Genomic DNA, 18,195 nt, shown 5'->3' with positions numbered 1-18,195 from the left:
TGGCGGGTCGTATTCCAGTGGAACTAGTGGGTAAGGCTTACCACGAGCTGAGGGAGGGGACTGCTCTAAGTCTGCTAGTAATGTTATCAGTAGTGAGGACAAGATGGTGACGTAATCTGAGAGGACAAGATGGTGACACTATTAGGAAGGACAAGGTACTCACCTCAGTAGAGTGGATAGAATGTTGATATTAATAAGTAAGACAAGGTGTTGACATCAGGACAGGATCCTGACATCAGTTGAGAGGACAGGGAGGTATGACATTGATATCCTCAGTTCCTGTTATCTCTAGTACAGGCTACTGCAATGTTGATATCCCCAGTGCAGAATAGTGTCTTTTTCATATACCCAGTTCAGTGTAGTGTGTTGTGACATCCCCCCGGTAACAGGTACTGTAGACATCCCAGTACCAGTGGTGAGGTTTGGGCATCCCCCAGTACCTGTGGTGAGGTCTGGGCATTCCCCAGTACCGGTGGTGACGTCTGGGCATCCCCCAGTACCGGTGGTGAGGTCTGGGCATCCCCCATTACCGGTGGTGAGGTCTGGGCATCCCCCAGTACAGGTAGTGAGGTCTGGGCATCCCCCAGTACCGGTAGTGAGGTCTGGGCATCCCCCAGTACCGGTGGTGACGTCTGGGCATCCCCCAATACCGGTGGTGAGGTCTGGGCATCCCCCAGTACCGGTGGTGACGTCTGGGCATCCCCCAGTACCGGTAGTGAGGTCTGGGCATCCCCCAGTACCGGTGGTGACGTCTGGGCATCCCCCAATACCGGTGGTGAGGTCTGGGCATCCCCCAGTACCGGTGGTGAGGTCTGGGCATCCCCCAGTACCGGTAGTGAGGTCTGGGCATCCCCCAGTACCGGTGGTGAGGTCTGGGCATCCCCCAGTACCGGTGGTGACGTCTGGGCATCCCCCAATACCGGTGGTGAGGTCTGGGCATCCCCCAGTACCGGTGGTGAGGTCTGGGCATCCCCCAGTACCGGTAGTGAGGTCTGGGCATCCCCCAGTAGCGGTGGTGACGTCTGGGCATCCCCCAATACCGGTGGTGAGGTCTGGGCATCCCCCAGTACCAAATGAAAACCACATTTACCAGCAAAAAAATATTGCAAAATAACTAGCAGAGTGATAAATTAGGTGGTAAATTACTTAGTTTTTTTGGTAAACAGAATAACAATGAAAGTGGAAGAATTGGAGTGTTGGAAACTCATTATTGGAGACCTAGAACGGTCAATGATCCTTCACTTGGTGGGAGAGGCTTCCAAGTAGCCGTCACTTCGTGGGGAGGCTTCCAAGTGGCCGTCACTTCGTGGGGAGGCTTCCAAGTGGCCGTCACTTCGTGGGGAGGCTTCCAAGTGGCCGTCACTTGGTGGGAGGCTTCCAAGTGGGCGTCAGTTGGTGGGGAGGCTTCCAAGTGGCCGTCACTTGGTGGGGAGGCTTCCAAGTGGCCGTCACTTGGTGGGGAGGCTTCCAAGTGGGCGTCACTTGGTGGGGAGGCTTCCAAGTGGCCGTCACTTGGTGGGGAGGCTTCCAAGTGGCCGTCACTTGGTGGGGAAGCTTCCAAGTGGGCGTCACTTGGTGGGGAGGCTTCCAAGTTGCCGTCACTTGGTGTGGGAGGCTTCCAAGTGGCCGTCACTTGGTGGGGGAGGCTTCCAAGTGGCCGTCACTTGGTGGGGAGGCTTCCAAGTGGGCGTCACTTGGTGGGGAGGCTTCCAAGTGGCCGTCACTTGGTGGGGAGGCTTCCAAGTGGCCGTCACTTGGTCGGGAGGCTTCCAAGTGGCCGTCACTTGGTGGGGAGGCTTCCAAGTGGACGTCACTTGGTGGGGAGGCTTCCAAGTGGCCGTCACTTGGTCGGGAGGCTTCCAAGTGGCCGCCACTTGGTGGGGAGGCTTCCAAGTGGCCGTAACTTGGTGGGGAGGCTTCCAAGTGGCCGTCACTTGGTGGGGAGGCTTCCAAGTGGCCGTCACTTGGTGGGGAGGCTTCCAAGTGGACGTCACTTGGTGGGGAGGCTTCCAAGTGGCCGTCACTTGGTCGGGAGGCTTCCAAGTGGGCGTCACTTGGTGGGGGAGGCTTCCAAGTGGGCGTCACTTGGTGTGGGAGGTTTCCAAGTGGCCGTCACTTGGTGGGGGAGGTTTCCAAGTGGTCGTCACTTGGTGGGGAGGCTTCCAAGCGGACATCACTTGGTGGGGGAGGCTTCCAAGTGAGCGTCACTTGGTGGGGAGGCTTCCAAGTGGGCGTCACTTCGTGGGGAGGCTTCCAAGTGGCCGTCACTTGGTGGGGGAGGCTTCCAAGTGGGCGTCACTTGGTGGGGAGGCTTCCAAGTGGGCGTCACTTAGTGGGGAGGCTTCCAAGTGGCCGTCACTTGGTGGGGAGGCTTCCAAGTGGGCGTCACTTGGTGGGGAGGCTTCCAAGTGGCCGTCACTTGGTGGGGGAGGTTTCCAAGTGGCCGTCACTTGGTGGGGGAGGCTTCCAAGTGGGCGTCACTTGGTGGGGAGGCTTCCAAGTGGGCGGCCCTTAGTGGGGAGGCTTCCAAGTGGCCATCACTTGGTGGGGAGGCTTCCAAGTGGCCGTCACTTGGTGGGGAGGCTTCCAAGTGGCCATCACTTGGTGTAGGAGGTTTCCAAGTGGCCGTCACTTGGTGGGGAAGGCTTCCAAGTGGCCGTCACTTGGTGGGGGAGGCTTCCAAGTGGCCGTCACTTGGTGGGGAGGCTTCCAAGTGGGCGTCACTTGGTGGGGGAGGCTTCCAAGTGGGCGTCACTTGGTGGGGAGGCTTCCAAGTGGGCGTCACTTGGTGGGGGAGGCTTCCAAGTGGCCGTCACTTGGTGGGGAAGCTTCCAAGTGGGCGTCAATTGGTGGGGAGGCTTCCAAGTGGGCGTCACTTGGTGGGGGAGGCTTCCAAGTGGGCGTCACTTGGTGGGGAGGCTTCCAAGTGGGTGTCACCTGGTGGGGGAGGCTTCCAAGTGGCCGTCACTTGGTGGGGAAGCTTCCAAGTGGGCGTCACTTGGTGGGGAGGCTTCCAAGTGGCCGTCACTTGGTGGGGAGGCTTCCAAGTGGCTATCACTTGGTGGGGAAGCTTCCAAGTGGCCGTCACTTGGTGGGGAGGCTTCCAAGTGGCCGTCACTTGGTGGGGAGGCTTCCAAGTGGCCGTCACTTGGTGGGGGAGGCTTCCAAGTGGCCGTCACTTCGTGGGGAGGCTTCCAAGTGGCCGTCACTTGGTGGGGAGGTTTCCAAGTGGCCGTCACTTGGTGGGGAGGCTTCCAAGTGGCCGTCACTTGGTGGGGAGGTTTCCAAGTGGCCGTCACTTGGTGGGGAGGCTTCCAAGTGGCCGTCACTTAGTAAAGATACATACACATACATGCATGTATGCGTGCCAACATGTATACACTTAGCTACTGTTGTAGCAGTGACGGTATGTTTAAAAAAATCCCTGGCTAGGGTGCTGGCAAATGTGGGTTCTAGTTTTTATTGTAATAATTACCTGGAGCGCTTGAGGTGTTCCGCTCCACTGTTGTGTCGAGCCTGGAGCAGCTCCTGAGGCTACGGCTACCCTCCGCGACCCTTGATGCCCTCATATCTCAGCTGGAATAAATTGCTCCGGTACCCCTACTATACACACCCCCACAATGCCCCAATACCCCCCCACCCCACCATGCCCAAACAGACCCTCTTCCCCCCCATCCCCGGTCGCATCATGGCTCGACCTTCCCCCCCATACCCCATCTAGGGCACAACAACCCTGCCTCAGGACTCACGCTGCAAGAACCATTACTCGAATTTGCAACACACATGCAGTGCACCGCGTGGTATCCTCACACACAAATATAAGAACTTAGCACAAAAGCATCTGAATTAAGAGCGCTGAACTCTGAGCACAATGTTATGATATCTCAGGGGTACAATCTTAGATAGGGAAAGGACTACCACCTCTGGCTGGAAGAAGGGGGACCCATAGCCTCGGAGGAAACCACACATAACGCATTGGAGGGAATGTAGGTCCCCTCCAATACAGTTTCTGTGTGTTACGTATCTTAGATAGGTAACAGATAGGAGATGATCACTACATGCAAAATACTGACGAGGACAGAGATTGGTGGAAGCTGGAATCACAAATGGGTTGACGAAACGTATTGAAATACCCTGTAAGGTGGTCAACAAGTTCAAGGCATGGAAAGAAGTTGTGAAAGCCTCCTCCATCTACAGCATCAAGACCAGATATCATAAAGATCTCGGAGATCAAGGTGAAGAAACCACTCATTAGGATCTTTGGGCTAGAAGGCCTAATTAACAGGACCTGACTCCTCTTTAAACATTTGCAGGCAACCAATGTTTGAGAAGTTCGGCTTCCCGGACACACTCGCCTTGCCTGGTAACCCATCACCCTGCTTCGAATCTCATCTACAGCACCCTTTCTGGTGGCTCCTATACATCACCCTGAACGGTACCCCCCCCCCCCCCTTTACATCGTTCTGCCCGGTAACTCCTTCCCCACACACTACATCACTGGTCGGCACCACCCTCAACATCACCCTGCCCGGTCTCCTCCCCCAACATCAACCTGACAACAGCCCTTCTGAACATAACCTTGTCTGGAACCTACCCCCCCTAAAGTCACCCTGCTCGACCGTCTTGCTCTCCATCACCCTCTAAAGATACTCTCAGCGTTCCCCTCGACCTCATCATTACCAACAGGTTGCCTTGCATTGTTTAACAGGTCTTCTGCAGATTACTTTATTGATATATTATTATGTTCTTATATTTCCTCCATACTTAGCACCCTGACCCTGGGCCGACATAACGTCTTGCCTCGGACACAACCTTCAATAGCCATCCCAGTCTTGCTCCAGAACTTTCAGCATATCTTGATATTTCGTAGCACTTTCCACCCATATAATCCAGACACCGTGACACCGTGGGCTTCACCCGAGCCAATCAAGCTATCCAAATAAGTAAGTCTGACAGACCACCATCTTGTCTGGACACCACTTCCTACCCCAGCCAACCTGTTTGACCAAATACGCAGCATATTACTGCTGTTTATTGCCTATCACGCAGACAAATATTTTGTCCGCCTCCTGGCATTGGAACGACCTCGCTGAGCTAAAAGTATGACAGTGAGATTTTACCATTTGCAGAAGTGAATTTCTCCAAGTGTAAACTACGTCAGAAAAACTATTCGTAAAACCTAGGTGACAGAAGGTAGGAAAAAATATACAAATTTAGAGGAAACAATAAAAATTATTCAAGATACGTTCATAAACTCAAGGCAGCTATATTTGCATATAGCGCCAAACATGTCAGTTGGCGTACAGTAGGTAGTGTTCCCTGGCGGCTGTAACCTTCCCACCGCCGCTATGGGTATAGGGGTACATGACAGGCAAATTACAGCTGTGTGTGACCAGTTCACCACAGATGTTTAGCTTGAAGTACAATGACCACAAGTCCCATAAAGCATTATATGACTCTGACCTCTCCCTCGGGGTAGCTACAACTCCATAATAAACTAGCTGCCCGCAGGTTCGCTATGCTCGCTGTGTCTGCAGGCAACAGGTGTTCCCTGCTACCTACTATTTCCTTGTTCTCGGCGTGTCCCCAGCCAGCCAGTCAGTGTCCTGGCGTGACCTCAGCCCATGCCTGGTGGGGGCATGCCAGAGAGAGCACAGTTAGCTGTGACTGGCGGCTCTGCCTGAGATCACGAAATTATCCCCTGAGGAGGCGGTCGCGGTTCGCTCCTGCCCGCCGATGTCACGTCGTCTTCCGGGACGTCGGCTCTGAGCTCCGGGAAAGAGCGTCTACTGCAGGGGCTCTTAACACTTAGCTCCGGGAGGGAGCGTCTACTGAGCCCTCCTGGACGTCTACTGCAGGGGCCCTGAGCTCCGGGAGGCTGCGTCTACTGCAGGGGCTCTTTACAAAGGTTTCTAAGACTGGGCACCTTATATCGGGTTCTTATAAGATCTCCCGGGCCCTGAATTGGCTTGTATTCCCTACCTCAATACTCATCTCGATCTATTCCGTTCGCACAACTTACTGCTCAAGGCTCGTTGATACATGTGTCCTAAGTTCATGTCCTCATTATTTAGTAGAAATAATTGTGTATCATTATCATTGCGAATTCAGAAAATGGTGATGTCTTGTAATATACTCCTCGCAGCCTCTCTCTCTCTCTCTCTCTCTCTCTCTCTCTCTCTCTCTCTCTCTCTCTCTCTCTCTCTCTCTCTCTCTCTCTCTCTCTCTCTCTCTCTCTCTCTCTCTCTCTCTCTCTCTCTCTCTCTCTCTCTCTCTCTCTCTCTCTCTCTCTCTCTCTCTCTCTCTCTCTCTCTCTCTCTCTCTCTCTCTCTCTCTCTCTCTCTCTCTCTGTCTCTCTGTCTCTCTCTCTCTCTCTCTCTCTCTCTCTCTCTCTCTCTCTCTCTCTCTCTCTCTGTCTCTCTCTGTCTCTCTCTGTCTCTCTCTGTCTCTCTCTGTCTCTCTCTCTCTCTCTCTCTCTCTCTCTCTCTCTCTCTGTCTCTCTCTGTCTCTCTCTGTCTCTCTCTGTCTCTCTCTGTCTCTCTCTGTCTCTCTCTGTCTCTCTCTGTCTCTCTCTCTCTCTCTCTCTCTCTCTCTCTCTCTCTCTCTCTCTCTCTCTCTCTCTCTCTCTCTCTCTCTCTCTCTCTCTCTCTCTCTCTCTCTCTCTCTCTCTCTCTCTCTCTCTCTCTCTCTCTCTCTCTCTCTCTCTCTCTCTCTCTCTCTCTCTCTCTCTCTCTCTCTCTCTCTCTCTCCCTCTCTCTCTCTCCCTCTCTCTCTCTCCCTCTCTAGAGGCTTCCAGTCGATCTACTGTGTGTGCGTCTCCCTGATCATACTACTGCTGCTGCTGCCTCTACTGCTGCTGCCCCTGCTGCCTCTACTGCCGCTGTTGCTGCTAACTCTGTTGCTACCACTGCTAGTACAACTGCTACTGCCCCTGCTACTGTTGCTGTTGATCCTGAAGCTATTTCTGCTGTTCCTGTCGTTACTGCCTCGAGTCTTTGTCTCCACTATGACGGGGTTCTCAGGGCTCCGGGAAGAGCCGCCTGTAAGGGAACATGCTTCCCTGATTCTCCTCTCTTGATGTCACCTTTCGAGTTCAATCACCTAGACTGAACAATTGTGGCCTAGTTCAACCGAAGCACTTTCAGGCGCGTAAGACCTTCCTCTGGCTACATGATTCAGGCTTCCTCTTTACTAATTCACTGATAATTGCTTTTCATTCCAATCCAATTTAAAATGATGATCTAATCAATTATTTCTGCTTCAAGCACGATATTATTTTTTTTTAGTTGTTAATAGTTTTACAATGATATATAATGGAAAAGGAACCCTTCATATCTTGTTAACGATACTCTGATCAAAACTTTTTTTCTCGTCAAGCCTGGAGGCGCCAGGCACTGAAGTAGAGATCCTGGACATCCTACAAGGATGCCGCCTTGGCAAATGTAGACCGCAGGGCCGTCAGCCTGCAGTGACCTGGCCCCGGCAAGTAGTGGGTCCGGCCCTCGCTGATTGCAGGTTGCAGGATGGAGAATCCCTGGCCCCCAGGTGGTTGCCGCGGTGGGTACACTAACCTGCCAACATCCTGGTACCGGTGGCAGGGACCTGCCACAACCGTCCCCGTAGACGGCCTCTGTTCTCACCATGTTCCACATTCTTCCTCTCGCATTTTACACATAATTTTTTTCAATTATAATTTTTTTTTTGGATACGGAGTTTACAACTTATTTTACCGAATTTACTTTGCCTAACCTGAATGATGCGTGTTTTCTAAGATTTTAAAACCTGAAACTGGCTGTTTAGAGTTGTAAATCATTACGCTTCTCGTGCTTTGTTTTGCTTGTTTTTGGAATGACTAGGGAAATAACTTTTATGACTCTCCCCGCTAAGACAAAGACCGAGAATAAGACTTTTGCCTCAGAGAGATGTAAAGACTATTTCTAGTGGTCACTTTCGAAGACATATTAAGGGATGAATGACGTGTGTGACGTGTTGCTTGAAGTCGTGTTTTAGTGGTAGTTAATGTTGGTGGTCGTGTTCTTGTAACCTCAGCCGCCATGACCACTTTTGGGACGGTCTTCAGGAGTCAACCTCGAGGAAAAATCCGGAGTTGGAATCCCAAAGACAGTTTGTTGTTGACCTCAACCTCGTTCTGGCAGCTCCTACGACGGCGCAGGAACCAATCGTATTGGCGTTTGCCTTTCCATTAGAAAATTTCAACAACTTGGAGAGGGAAGGGCGGGGGGGATCTGCTGCATGGGTAACAGCTTCTCCAGATCTATTTACTTTGGGTTTGCGCCCTGGAGAGGAGACTCCAGCCTCGACAGCCAGAGCACAACTCCACAGGCTCCCGAGACTGCTGGATGCCTACTACTAATCGTGTTCGAGGGGGGGGGGGGGGTAGTTATTGCTGATCGTGTAGTCGTGTTCAGGTAGTAGTCAAAGCTGAGGGTTGTGTTCTACTGGTTGTTATAACTTGTGATCACGTTGTGGCAATAGAGCTGGAAGGCGTGTTCTGCTGGTAGTTAGTGGTGATGGTCGTGTTCTGCTGGTAGTTAGTGGTGATGGTCGTGTTCTGCTGGTAGTTAGGGCTGATGGTCGTGTTCTGATGGTAGTTAGTGGTGATGGTCGTGTTCTGATGGTAGTTAGTGGTGATGGTCGTGTTCTGATGGTAGTTAGTGGTGAGGGTCGTGTTCTGATGGTAGTTAGTGGTGATGGTCGTGTTCTGCTGGTAGTTAGTGGTGAGGGTCGTGTTCTGCTGGTAGTTAGTGGTGATGGTCGTGTTCTGATGGTAGTTAGTGGTGATGGTCGTGTTCTGATGGTAGTTAGTGGTGAGGGTCGTGTTCTGATGGTAGTTAGTGGTGATGGTCGTGTTCTGATGGTAGTTAGTGGTGATGGTCGTGTTCTGCTGGTAGTTAGGGCTGATGGTCGTGTTCTGATGGTAGTTAGTGGTGATGGTCGTGTTCTGCTGGTAGTTAGTGGTGATGGTCGTGTTCTGATGGTAGTTAGTGGTGATGGTCGTGTTCTGATGGTAGTTAGTGGTGATGGTCGTGTTCTGATGGTTGTTAGGGCTGGTGGTCGTGTTCTGCTGGTAGTTAGTGGTGATGGTCGTGTTCTGATGGTAGTTAGGGCTGGTGGTCGTGTTCTGATGGTAGTTAGGGCTGGTGGTCGTGTTCTGCTGGTTGTTAGGGCTGGTGGTCGTGTTCTGCTGGTTGTTAGGGCTGGTGGTCGTGTTCTGATGGTAGTTAGTGGTGATGGTCGTGTTCTGCTGGTAGTTAGTGGTGATGGTCGTGTTCTGATGGTAGTTAGTGGTGATGGTCGTGTTCTGCTGGTAGTTAGTGGTGATGGTCGTGTTCTGATGGTAGTTAGTGGTGATGGTCGTGTTCTGATGGTAGTTAGTGGTGATGGTCGTGTTCTGATGGTAGTTAGTGGTGATGGTCGTGTTCTGATGGTAGTTAGTGGTGATGGTCGTGTTCTGCTGGTAGTTAGTGGTGATGGTCGTGTTCTGATGGTAGTTAGTGGTGATGGTCGTGTTCTGATGGTAGTTAGGGCTGGTGGTCGTGTTCTGATGGTAGTCACGGCTGGTGGTCGTGTTCTGATGGTAGTTAGGGCTGGTGGTCGTGTTCTGCTGGTTGTTAGGGCTGGTGGTCGTGTTCTGCTGGTAGTTAGTGGTGATGGTCGTGTTCTGCTGGTTGTTAGGGCTGGTGGTTCCGGACGACCCCAAATAGCTTGTGATCATATAAACAAGTCAATTAGTCAATTAAAGGTTGTTATTGTTGTTGTTGTTTTAGATTTAGCTACTCAGAACGTGGAAGTAGCCCGTGCTACATGGAAGTGTCCATGTAGCACGGGCTATGGTGAGCCCGTGATAAAGGTTGTGTAGGGGAACTGAATTACTGTCCATCCGCTCAGGCACAGTTCATTGAGTGCACAGTCAGCACGCATCACTCTTCTTACGGTAATAGTGAGAGAAGATTATTACTGGTTCTAATCCCTGATAACAGGCACTTCCAGCACGACTATAATCCCCCCCCCCACCCAACACCTGAACTCTGAGACACGTATTAACCAAACACCTGCAATATCTGAATATTTTCTTCGGCGGAGTTTTAAAGAAATTTGTCGAGTTGTCACCTTTTATGTTATAGAAATTATTCTGTCCACGTTATCTTGAGGTGATTTCGGGGCTTTTTAGTGTCCCCGCGGCCCGGTCCTCGACCAGGCCTCCACCCCCAGGAAGCAGCCCGTGACAGCTGACTAACACCCAGGTACCTATTTTACTGCTAGGTAACAAGGGCATAGGGTGAAAGAAACTCTGCCCATTGTTTCTCGCCGGCGCCTGGGATCGAACCCAGGACCACAGGATCACATGTCCAGCGTGCTGTCCGCTCGGCCGACCGGCTCCCATGTGAAAAAGAAAAGCATGTGCCTACGTTTTGGCTGGTCGTGAACCCTTATCAAATGTCCATGGGCCAGATTCACGAAAGCACTTACGCAAGCATTTACGAACGTGTACATCTTTCCTCAATCATTGGCGGCTTTGGTTACATTTATTAAACAGTTTACAAGTATGAAAACTTGCCAATCAACTGTTGTTATTGTTATAAACAGCCTCCTGGTGCTTCGGAGCTCATTAACTGTTTAATAATTGGAAACAAAGCCGCCAAAGATTGAGAAAAGATGTACAGGTTCGTAAGTCCTTGCGTAAGTGTTTTTGTGAATCTGGCCCCAGAACTGGGCGAAACATCGTCGCATTCCACCATTTACAATTATGTGGGTTAGGTGTTTATTTTTAACCCACAAACCCAGCCACGAACATCATCATTCCTCGGCTCTCTAGCTCATGACACCCAAAATAAAAGAATGTGAGGAATAAAATTATATCTAAAAGAACCCCGTGAACCACTCTGAAGTAACACACACAAATCCCTCTCACCTCTTACACATGTGTGACACATTTGACTTAGTCTTGCAAAAACTAGAACCAACAGGAAAGGAAAACACACTGGACGTAATTTCATAATCACTGATGTTACGTCGAAAAAGTTACAACCCCGCTCCTGTGCCAGGTAAGTCCATAACGGGCTCACCATAGCCTGTGCTACTTGAAACTTTTTGTTCCAAGTAGCGAATCTTAAGCAACATAATCTCTGATGTTGTTCAGATGACAACCAACTCGAAGATCACACTTAGTATGAGCACTTGTTCATTAGCATTGCACACTTACCTTTCTTACCGTCCACGACTGACTGCACACTTTGCACACTTCCATACAACACTTCTCCAGAACACTTGCAGTCTGTGATTAATTTGCACACACATATTGTGCACTTGTCCTGCACATGTGCCCTGGACGCTGACCTGACTTCTCTTGTGTACATGTGCTCACTCACAGGTGGCATCCAGGTGATGGGTCAATATATCACCAACATCCAGGTGACGGGTCAGTATATCACCAACATCCAGGTGATAGGTCAATATATCCCCAACATCCAGGTGATCGGTCAATATAACACGAACATTTAGTAAGTCACTGATTCAGTCAAGGAAGACTTCCTCCCCATGACAAGGCAGAGAGCCAAGCTGGTGCAAGTTATAGCCAAGTATTGCAACTCACTTCCCAGTAGAAAACATTACTTTATTACTTAAACATTACTTTAGTACTCATCACAAACATGGATTTTTGAAGGTATTAGACCAAAGATCTTCACTGTTTTAGATACACTATGATCATAACAGACTTACGTGTGAAGTGCTATGTTGTTTTGGAATCGAAGGACATGCTGAGTAGTGCTTCTCCTGACACCTGACGCAACTTACCTTTTTGAAGGAATGTTGACATCAGCATTGTTCCTCAACCCGCCACCAGGGGCACAAGCAGCTGATGCCTCAACAGCTGACCGGCGTCCGATTCATCCCGCTGGTAATGGAGGAAAATGTGTCCTCCTCGGCCATTTTGGAGCACACATTAAGACACGAGTGTTGCGTGGAGGCAGTGTTGACAAGATGGTGACCGTTCTTCACCGAATGTCAACACTGGGGGGAAGTTGGACGCACTCAGCCACCTGGGCTACACTCAGCCACCTGGGCCACACTCAGCCACCTGGGCCACACTCAGCCACCTGGGCCACACTCAGCCACCTGGGCCACACTCAGCCACCTGGGCCACACTCAGCCACCTGGGCCACACTCAGCCACCTGGGCCACACTCAGCCACCTGAGCCACACTCAGTCACCTGGGCCACACTCAGCCACCTGGGCCACACTCAGCCACCTGAGGCACACTCAGCCACCTGGGCCACACTCAGCCACCTGGGCCACACTCAGCCACCTGAGGCACACTCAGCCAGCTGGGATACACTCAGCCACCTAAGCCACACTCAGCCACCTGGGCCACACTCAGCCACCTGAGCCACACTCAGCCACCTGAGCCACACTCAGTCACCTGGGCCACACTCAGCCACCTGGGCCACACTCAGCCACCTGGGCCACACTCAGCCACCTGGGCCACACTCAGCCACCTGGGCCACACTCAGTCACCTGGGCCACACTCAGCCACCTGGGCCACACTCAGCCACCTGGGCCACACTCAGCCACCTGGGCCACACTCAGCCACCTGGGCCACACTCAGCTACCTGGGCCACACTCAGCCACCTGGGCCACACTCAGCCACCTGGGCCACACTCAGCCACCTGGGCCACACTCAGCCACCTGAGCCACACTCAGTCACCTGGGCCACACTCAGCCACCTGGGCCACACTCAGCCACCTGGGCCACACTCAGCCACCTGAGCCACACTCAGTCACCTGGGCCACACTCAACCACCTGGGCCACACTTAGCCACCTGGGCCACACTCAGCCACCTGGGCCACACTCAGTCAACTGGGCCACACTCAGCCACCTGGGCCACACTCAGCCACCTGAGCCACACTCAGCCACCTGGGCCACACTCAGCCACACACATTACTTGCGGGGCATCAACAAGTACGGGGAAAAATTTCAGCATGAAAATAATGACAAATATAAATGAAACTTTGCTAATTATTACGAACGCTGTGTGCTTAAAGGTATGTTTGTGTTTATCTAGATATACTGACTTACTAGTCTGTCTGTCTTATAAAATGTCGAGCGTAAGCTCACAAGCCCGCCTCTTGAAGTCGTTCAGTGGTGAGATTATTCTAAAGAAATGATTGGAGCAAATTAACATTTGATATTATGTATAATTTTCAGGCTCTTCTTCAACTAAGTCGTTCTCTATCTCATCATTTGTCAACTTAGAACAATTCCACTACGATCTTATATGTCGTGATCATATTTCCCTTGAGCGTGCGGGTCACAGGAATGTCCAACACTTTTAGGCACTCGCTGGCTGCGGTGTTGTAGTACTGAGTGGCCAGCTGTACAGTACCATGGCAGCCTGGGTTCGAATCCTTGAGAGATCATAGAGTTTTATAACTCTTACATCGGTGTTTAAGCACCGCTGTTACCATGACCCGCTGCTGCTGCTGCTGCTGCTGCTGCTGCTGCTGCTGCTGCTGCCTGAAGCACTATGACTGCCACAGCTTGGGTGAGACGAGGTAAAGCTGCTGCTGCTGCTGCTGCTGCTGCTGCTGCTGCTGCTGCTGCATGAAGCACCAGTATTACCATGACCCGCTGCTGCTGCTGCTGCTGCTGCTGCATGAAGCACCAGTATTACCATGACCCGCTGCTGCTGCTGCCTGAAGCACCATGACTGCCGCAGCTTGGGTGAGACGAGGTAAAGCTGCTGCTGCTGCTGCTGCTGCTGCTGCTGCCTGAAGCACTATGACTGCCGCAGCTTGGGTGAGACGAGGTAAAGCTGCTGCTGCTGCTGCTGCTGCTGCTGCTGCCTGAAGCACTATGACTGCCGCAGCTTGGGTGAGACGAGGTAAAGCTGCTGCTGCTGCTGCTGCCTGAAGCACCATGACTGCCGCAGCTTGGGTGAGACGAGGTAAAGCTGCTGCTGCTGCTGCTGCTGCTGCTGCTGCTGCTGCTGCTGCTGCTGCTGCTGCTGCTGCTGCTGCTGCTGCTGCTGCTGCTGGTACCTGAAGCACCATGACTGCCGCAGCTTGGGTGAGACGAGGTAAAGCTGCTGCTGCTGCTGCTGCTGCTGCTGCTGCTGCCTGAAGCACTATGACTGCCGCAGCTTGGGTGAGACGAGGTAAAGCTGCTGCTGTTGTTGTCAGCGCCTGAGGTCAACGGCCGCCTCAGCATCCTCCCAGAACACACCAGTAACCGACGCTTCAACTCCTTTATGGCGTCCTAAACCAAATTCTAAGTACCGACTTGACCGGCTCCCCGGCCACGTCTCCCAAGATATCGTAAGCCAAGAAGTCCATGATAGCCAGACCACATTGTTGTGTCGACCACGAACTGCTATTTTGTATTTCTTTTAGCGAGTAGCTAAAGGCTATGGCGGTAAATTAAGAGTAATAATGGAAGTACGATAAAAAGATAGTTAATGTCGCAATTGATTCCTTAAAATATTGAGCAAATTAGCCAGAGGGATGACAAGCGATTATGGTCCATTTTTAGTGTTTGATTTAACCTGAGGTGGGGTGTGGAGGGTGTGTTTTATAGTGGAAGTTGAGCCCACACCTGCAGCTAGGGTAGTACTGGGAGCCCACACCTGCAGCTAGGGTGGTACTGGGAGCACACACCTACAGCTAGGGTGGTACTGGGAGCCCACACCTGCAGCTAGGGTGGTTCTGGCAGCCCACACCTGCAGCCTGGGTGGTACTGGGGGCCCACACCTGCAGCCAGGGTGGCTCTGGCAGCCCACACCTGCAGCCACGGTGTTACTGGCAGCCCACACCTGTAGCCAGGGTGGTACTGGGAGCCACCTCAGCTACAGTCATCTTGAAAAGTTTGGTTCAGCATCGGGCCTCCAGTTTTGGACATTATCTTCTGTAGATATGGATTATTACAAGTGATTAGTTTTGTGTAAATTAGGGCTAGCTTAAGTTAGGTTTGGGTTTTGGGTTGAGTTGGCAAGTATATGTATTTATTGACCGTAGGTGAAGCAGTTAGAGAAAGTCGCGATTCGAAAATAGGAAATGAGCGAAGCATTGTCGGGTCAAAGTTCGAATGTAATCAGTCATCTAAATAAGACAATGTCCAAATTTTGGATAATACAGCCGCTATATTTCTTATTTTCTAACTTAAAACACTTTACACACGACTTTCAACCTATAATGTTCGACTGTTCCCGAAATGTGCTTCGTTGGCGTCTTGTGTTCAAATCGTAACTCTGTAAATGTTTCACCCACGTAAAGCAAAAACAAATAATTTCCTAGATAACCAAAACACCTAACCTGGCCTAACCTAACCTAACCTAACCTAACCTAACCTAACCTAACCTAACCTAACCTAGCCTAACCTAACCTAACCTAACCTAACCTAACCTAACCTAACCTAACCTAACCTAACCTAGCCTAACCTAACCTAACCTAACCTAACCTAACCTAGCCTAACCTAACCTAACATAGGCCCGATTAAACATCAAACTCTATAATATGGTGCATTTAATTCATTAATGATAAGTGGAAATACGAAATACGTGTCAACTGATGAATGCTTTTTGGCCGACCGTAGCATGTCCAGTGTGGCCCAGTGTGGCCCAGTGTGGCCCAGTGTGGCCCAGTATGGCCCAGTGTGGCCCAGTATGGCCCAGTGTGGCCCAGTATGGCCCAGTATGGTCCGAGGACTGGAGGGTGTAAACATATTTTTATTGATAAACAGTTCTGGCATCATTAACGAGGCCAGTTGACTGAAGGATGGTATGTTTGATAGGTTGAAGACTTGGTTTGAGGATGGGAAGGAGGATGGACAGGAGTACTGGTTCAAGGAAGGCCTGAAGGATGGAATGGAGGATGAACTTGAGGATAGAGTGGGGGGGGGGACGCGACCTCTACTGGGGCGCTGAGCGAAGCATTTGGGTATGGGCACGGGGCACTTTGCTGAGCCCTCGCCACACTCAGCGGTATACACCTGTCAGGACCATGCCTCCTATACCTGCCTCCTACACCTGCCTCCTATACCTGCCTCCTACACCTGCCTCCTATACCTGCCTCCTACACCTGCCTCCTACACGTGCCTCCTACACGTGCCTCCTATACCTGCCTCCCACACCTGCCTCCTATACCTGTCTCCTACACCTGATTCCTACACCTGCCTCCTACACCTGCCTCCTATACCTGTCTCCTATACCTGCCTCCTATACCTGATTCCTACACCTGCCTCCTACACCTGCCTCCTACACCTGATTCCTACACCTGCCTCCTATACCTGCCTCCTACACTTGCCTCCTACACCTGCTTCCTATACCTGCCTCTTACACCTGCCTCGTATACCTGCCTCCTATACCTGTCTCCTATACCTGCCTCCAGCACCTGCCTCCTACACCTGTGGAGGGTGACACGACCACAGCAGACAGTCGTGGAGGGTGCCACGACCACAGCAGACAGTCGTGGAGGGTGCCACGACCACAGCAGACAGCCGTGGAGGGTGCCACGACCACAGCAGACAGTCGTGGAGGGTATCACGACCACAGCAGACTGTCGTGGAGGGTGCCACGACCACAGCAGACACTCGTGGAGGGTGCCTCGACCACAGCAGACACTCGTGGAGGGTGTCACGACCACAGCAGACAGTCGTGGAGGGTGTCACGACCACAGCAGACACTCGTGGAGGGTGCCTCGACCACAGCAGACACTCGTGGAGGGTGCCACGACCACAGCAGACAGCCGTGGAGGGTGCCACGACCACAGCAGACAGCCGTGGAGGGTGCCACGACCACAGTAGACAGCCGTGGAGGGTGCCACGACCACAGCAGACACTCGTGGAGGGTGCCACGAGCACAGCAGACACTCGTGGAGGGAGCCACGACCACAGCAGACAGCCGTGGAGGGTGCCACGAGCACAGCAGACACTCGTGGAGGGTGCCACGACCACAGCAGACACTCGTGGAGGGTGCCACGAGCACAGCAGACACTCGTGGAGGGTGCCACGAGCACAGCAGACACTCGTGGAGGGTGCCACGACCACAGCAGACAGTGGGAACACAAGAGGCGGACACTACGCTTTAACTTTCTACCGGAAAGTACAGAAAACGTGGCCGGAACAAAGGCTGAAATTTTGAGGGAATTAGACATGTTGGTACAGGAAGCGGCGGATCAACCAGGTTGTGAGGGTCTGCTTCACCGGTCAGGTCACACGCAATAAAACCCTGGCCTTGGGCTAGGCTGCGGGAGTAGAACTCACGAAACCTGCCACAGGTAATCCCAGCTCCCGTATTCGAAAATTCGTGGAAATGGAAAATGAAGCGAGTTATGATCTGTCTGCCCTCTAGGCAGACAACCCGACTGCCCCTTCCATATAGACCCACCACACTGCCCTCCCCGCCCCACCACACACCACCAGACCCACCACACTGTTATTTAGCAGTAAAATAGGTACCTAGGAGCTAGTCAGCTGTCACGGGCTGCTTCCTGGGGGTGGAGGCCTGGCCGAGGATCGGGCCGCGGTGACACTAAAAAGCCCCGAAATGATCTCAAGATAACCTCAACATAGGAGATGGACCCTCCCCAGCTGCGCCTGATAGCTGGGTGGACAGCGCTTCGGATACGTAGTCCTGATGTTCCGGGCTAGAAGTCGGTACATTGAGCAACATGGGGAATGAGAATCATTGCATTAAGTGGCTGAGTAGGTTAAGGCTCGATAGAGTAAATAAATCTATATAAGTACATATTCAGGCACATATATATAAACAAACTCACTGAGATTGATCAGAATTGTAAGAAACAATCTGTCGTAATTATCGATGCAATATTTCTGAACTTTTAGTAAATTCGCAAAATCAACGTCAAGTTGAGAAAGGGTTCAACAAAATGAATCCCAGAATTCTGGATTTAATACTGTAAAAAGTCCATTAAAACGTTGAAATTCTAACTATTCATTGCACCGAAGGAGGGGAATTATCAGGGGAAATCGCCAAGCCATTACGACTATATAGCACTGGGAAGGGGTCAGGATAAGGATTAGGGATGGGACGGGGGATAAGGAATGGTGCACAAGCACTTGGTGGACACTTGGTCGGGGATTGAACGCCAACCTGCATGAAGCGAGACTTGCTCTACCGTCCACGGAATCATGGTGGGACTCTTACAAGACGTAGTATGA

The 18,195-nt window shown here is 51.7% G+C and overlaps 2 protein-coding genes across 2 annotated transcripts; both read right to left on the bottom strand.

The window, feature by feature from the left end:
- Positions 1-1,207: 1,207 nt before the first annotated feature.
- On the bottom strand, positions 1,208-13,677 carry LOC123756247 (skin secretory protein xP2-like). Its single transcript, XM_069336724.1, has 5 exons — positions 13,485-13,677; positions 11,225-11,296; positions 2,969-3,328; positions 1,665-2,084; positions 1,208-1,632 (listed from the first exon to the last, which is right to left on the bottom strand). Exons 1-5 carry the CDS (start codon positions 13,675-13,677, stop codon positions 1,208-1,210), a joined length of 1,470 nt encoding a protein of 489 aa, XP_069192825.1.
- Positions 13,678-13,689: 12 nt separating this feature from the next.
- On the bottom strand, positions 13,690-14,229 carry LOC138371707 (probable GH family 25 lysozyme 3). Its single transcript, XM_069336723.1, has one exon. The coding sequence runs from the start codon at positions 14,227-14,229 to the stop codon at positions 13,690-13,692; it is 540 nt and encodes a 179-aa protein (XP_069192824.1).
- Positions 14,230-18,195: the final 3,966 nt, after the last annotated feature.

The sequence above is a fragment of the Procambarus clarkii genome, chromosome 36 (assembly GCF_040958095.1).
Source record: "Procambarus clarkii isolate CNS0578487 chromosome 36, FALCON_Pclarkii_2.0, whole genome shotgun sequence".
Lineage (NCBI taxonomy): Eukaryota > Metazoa > Arthropoda > Malacostraca > Decapoda > Cambaridae > Procambarus > Procambarus clarkii.
The sequence above is the reverse complement of the archived record's forward strand: the minus strand, read 5'-3'. Positions and strand labels throughout refer to the sequence as shown.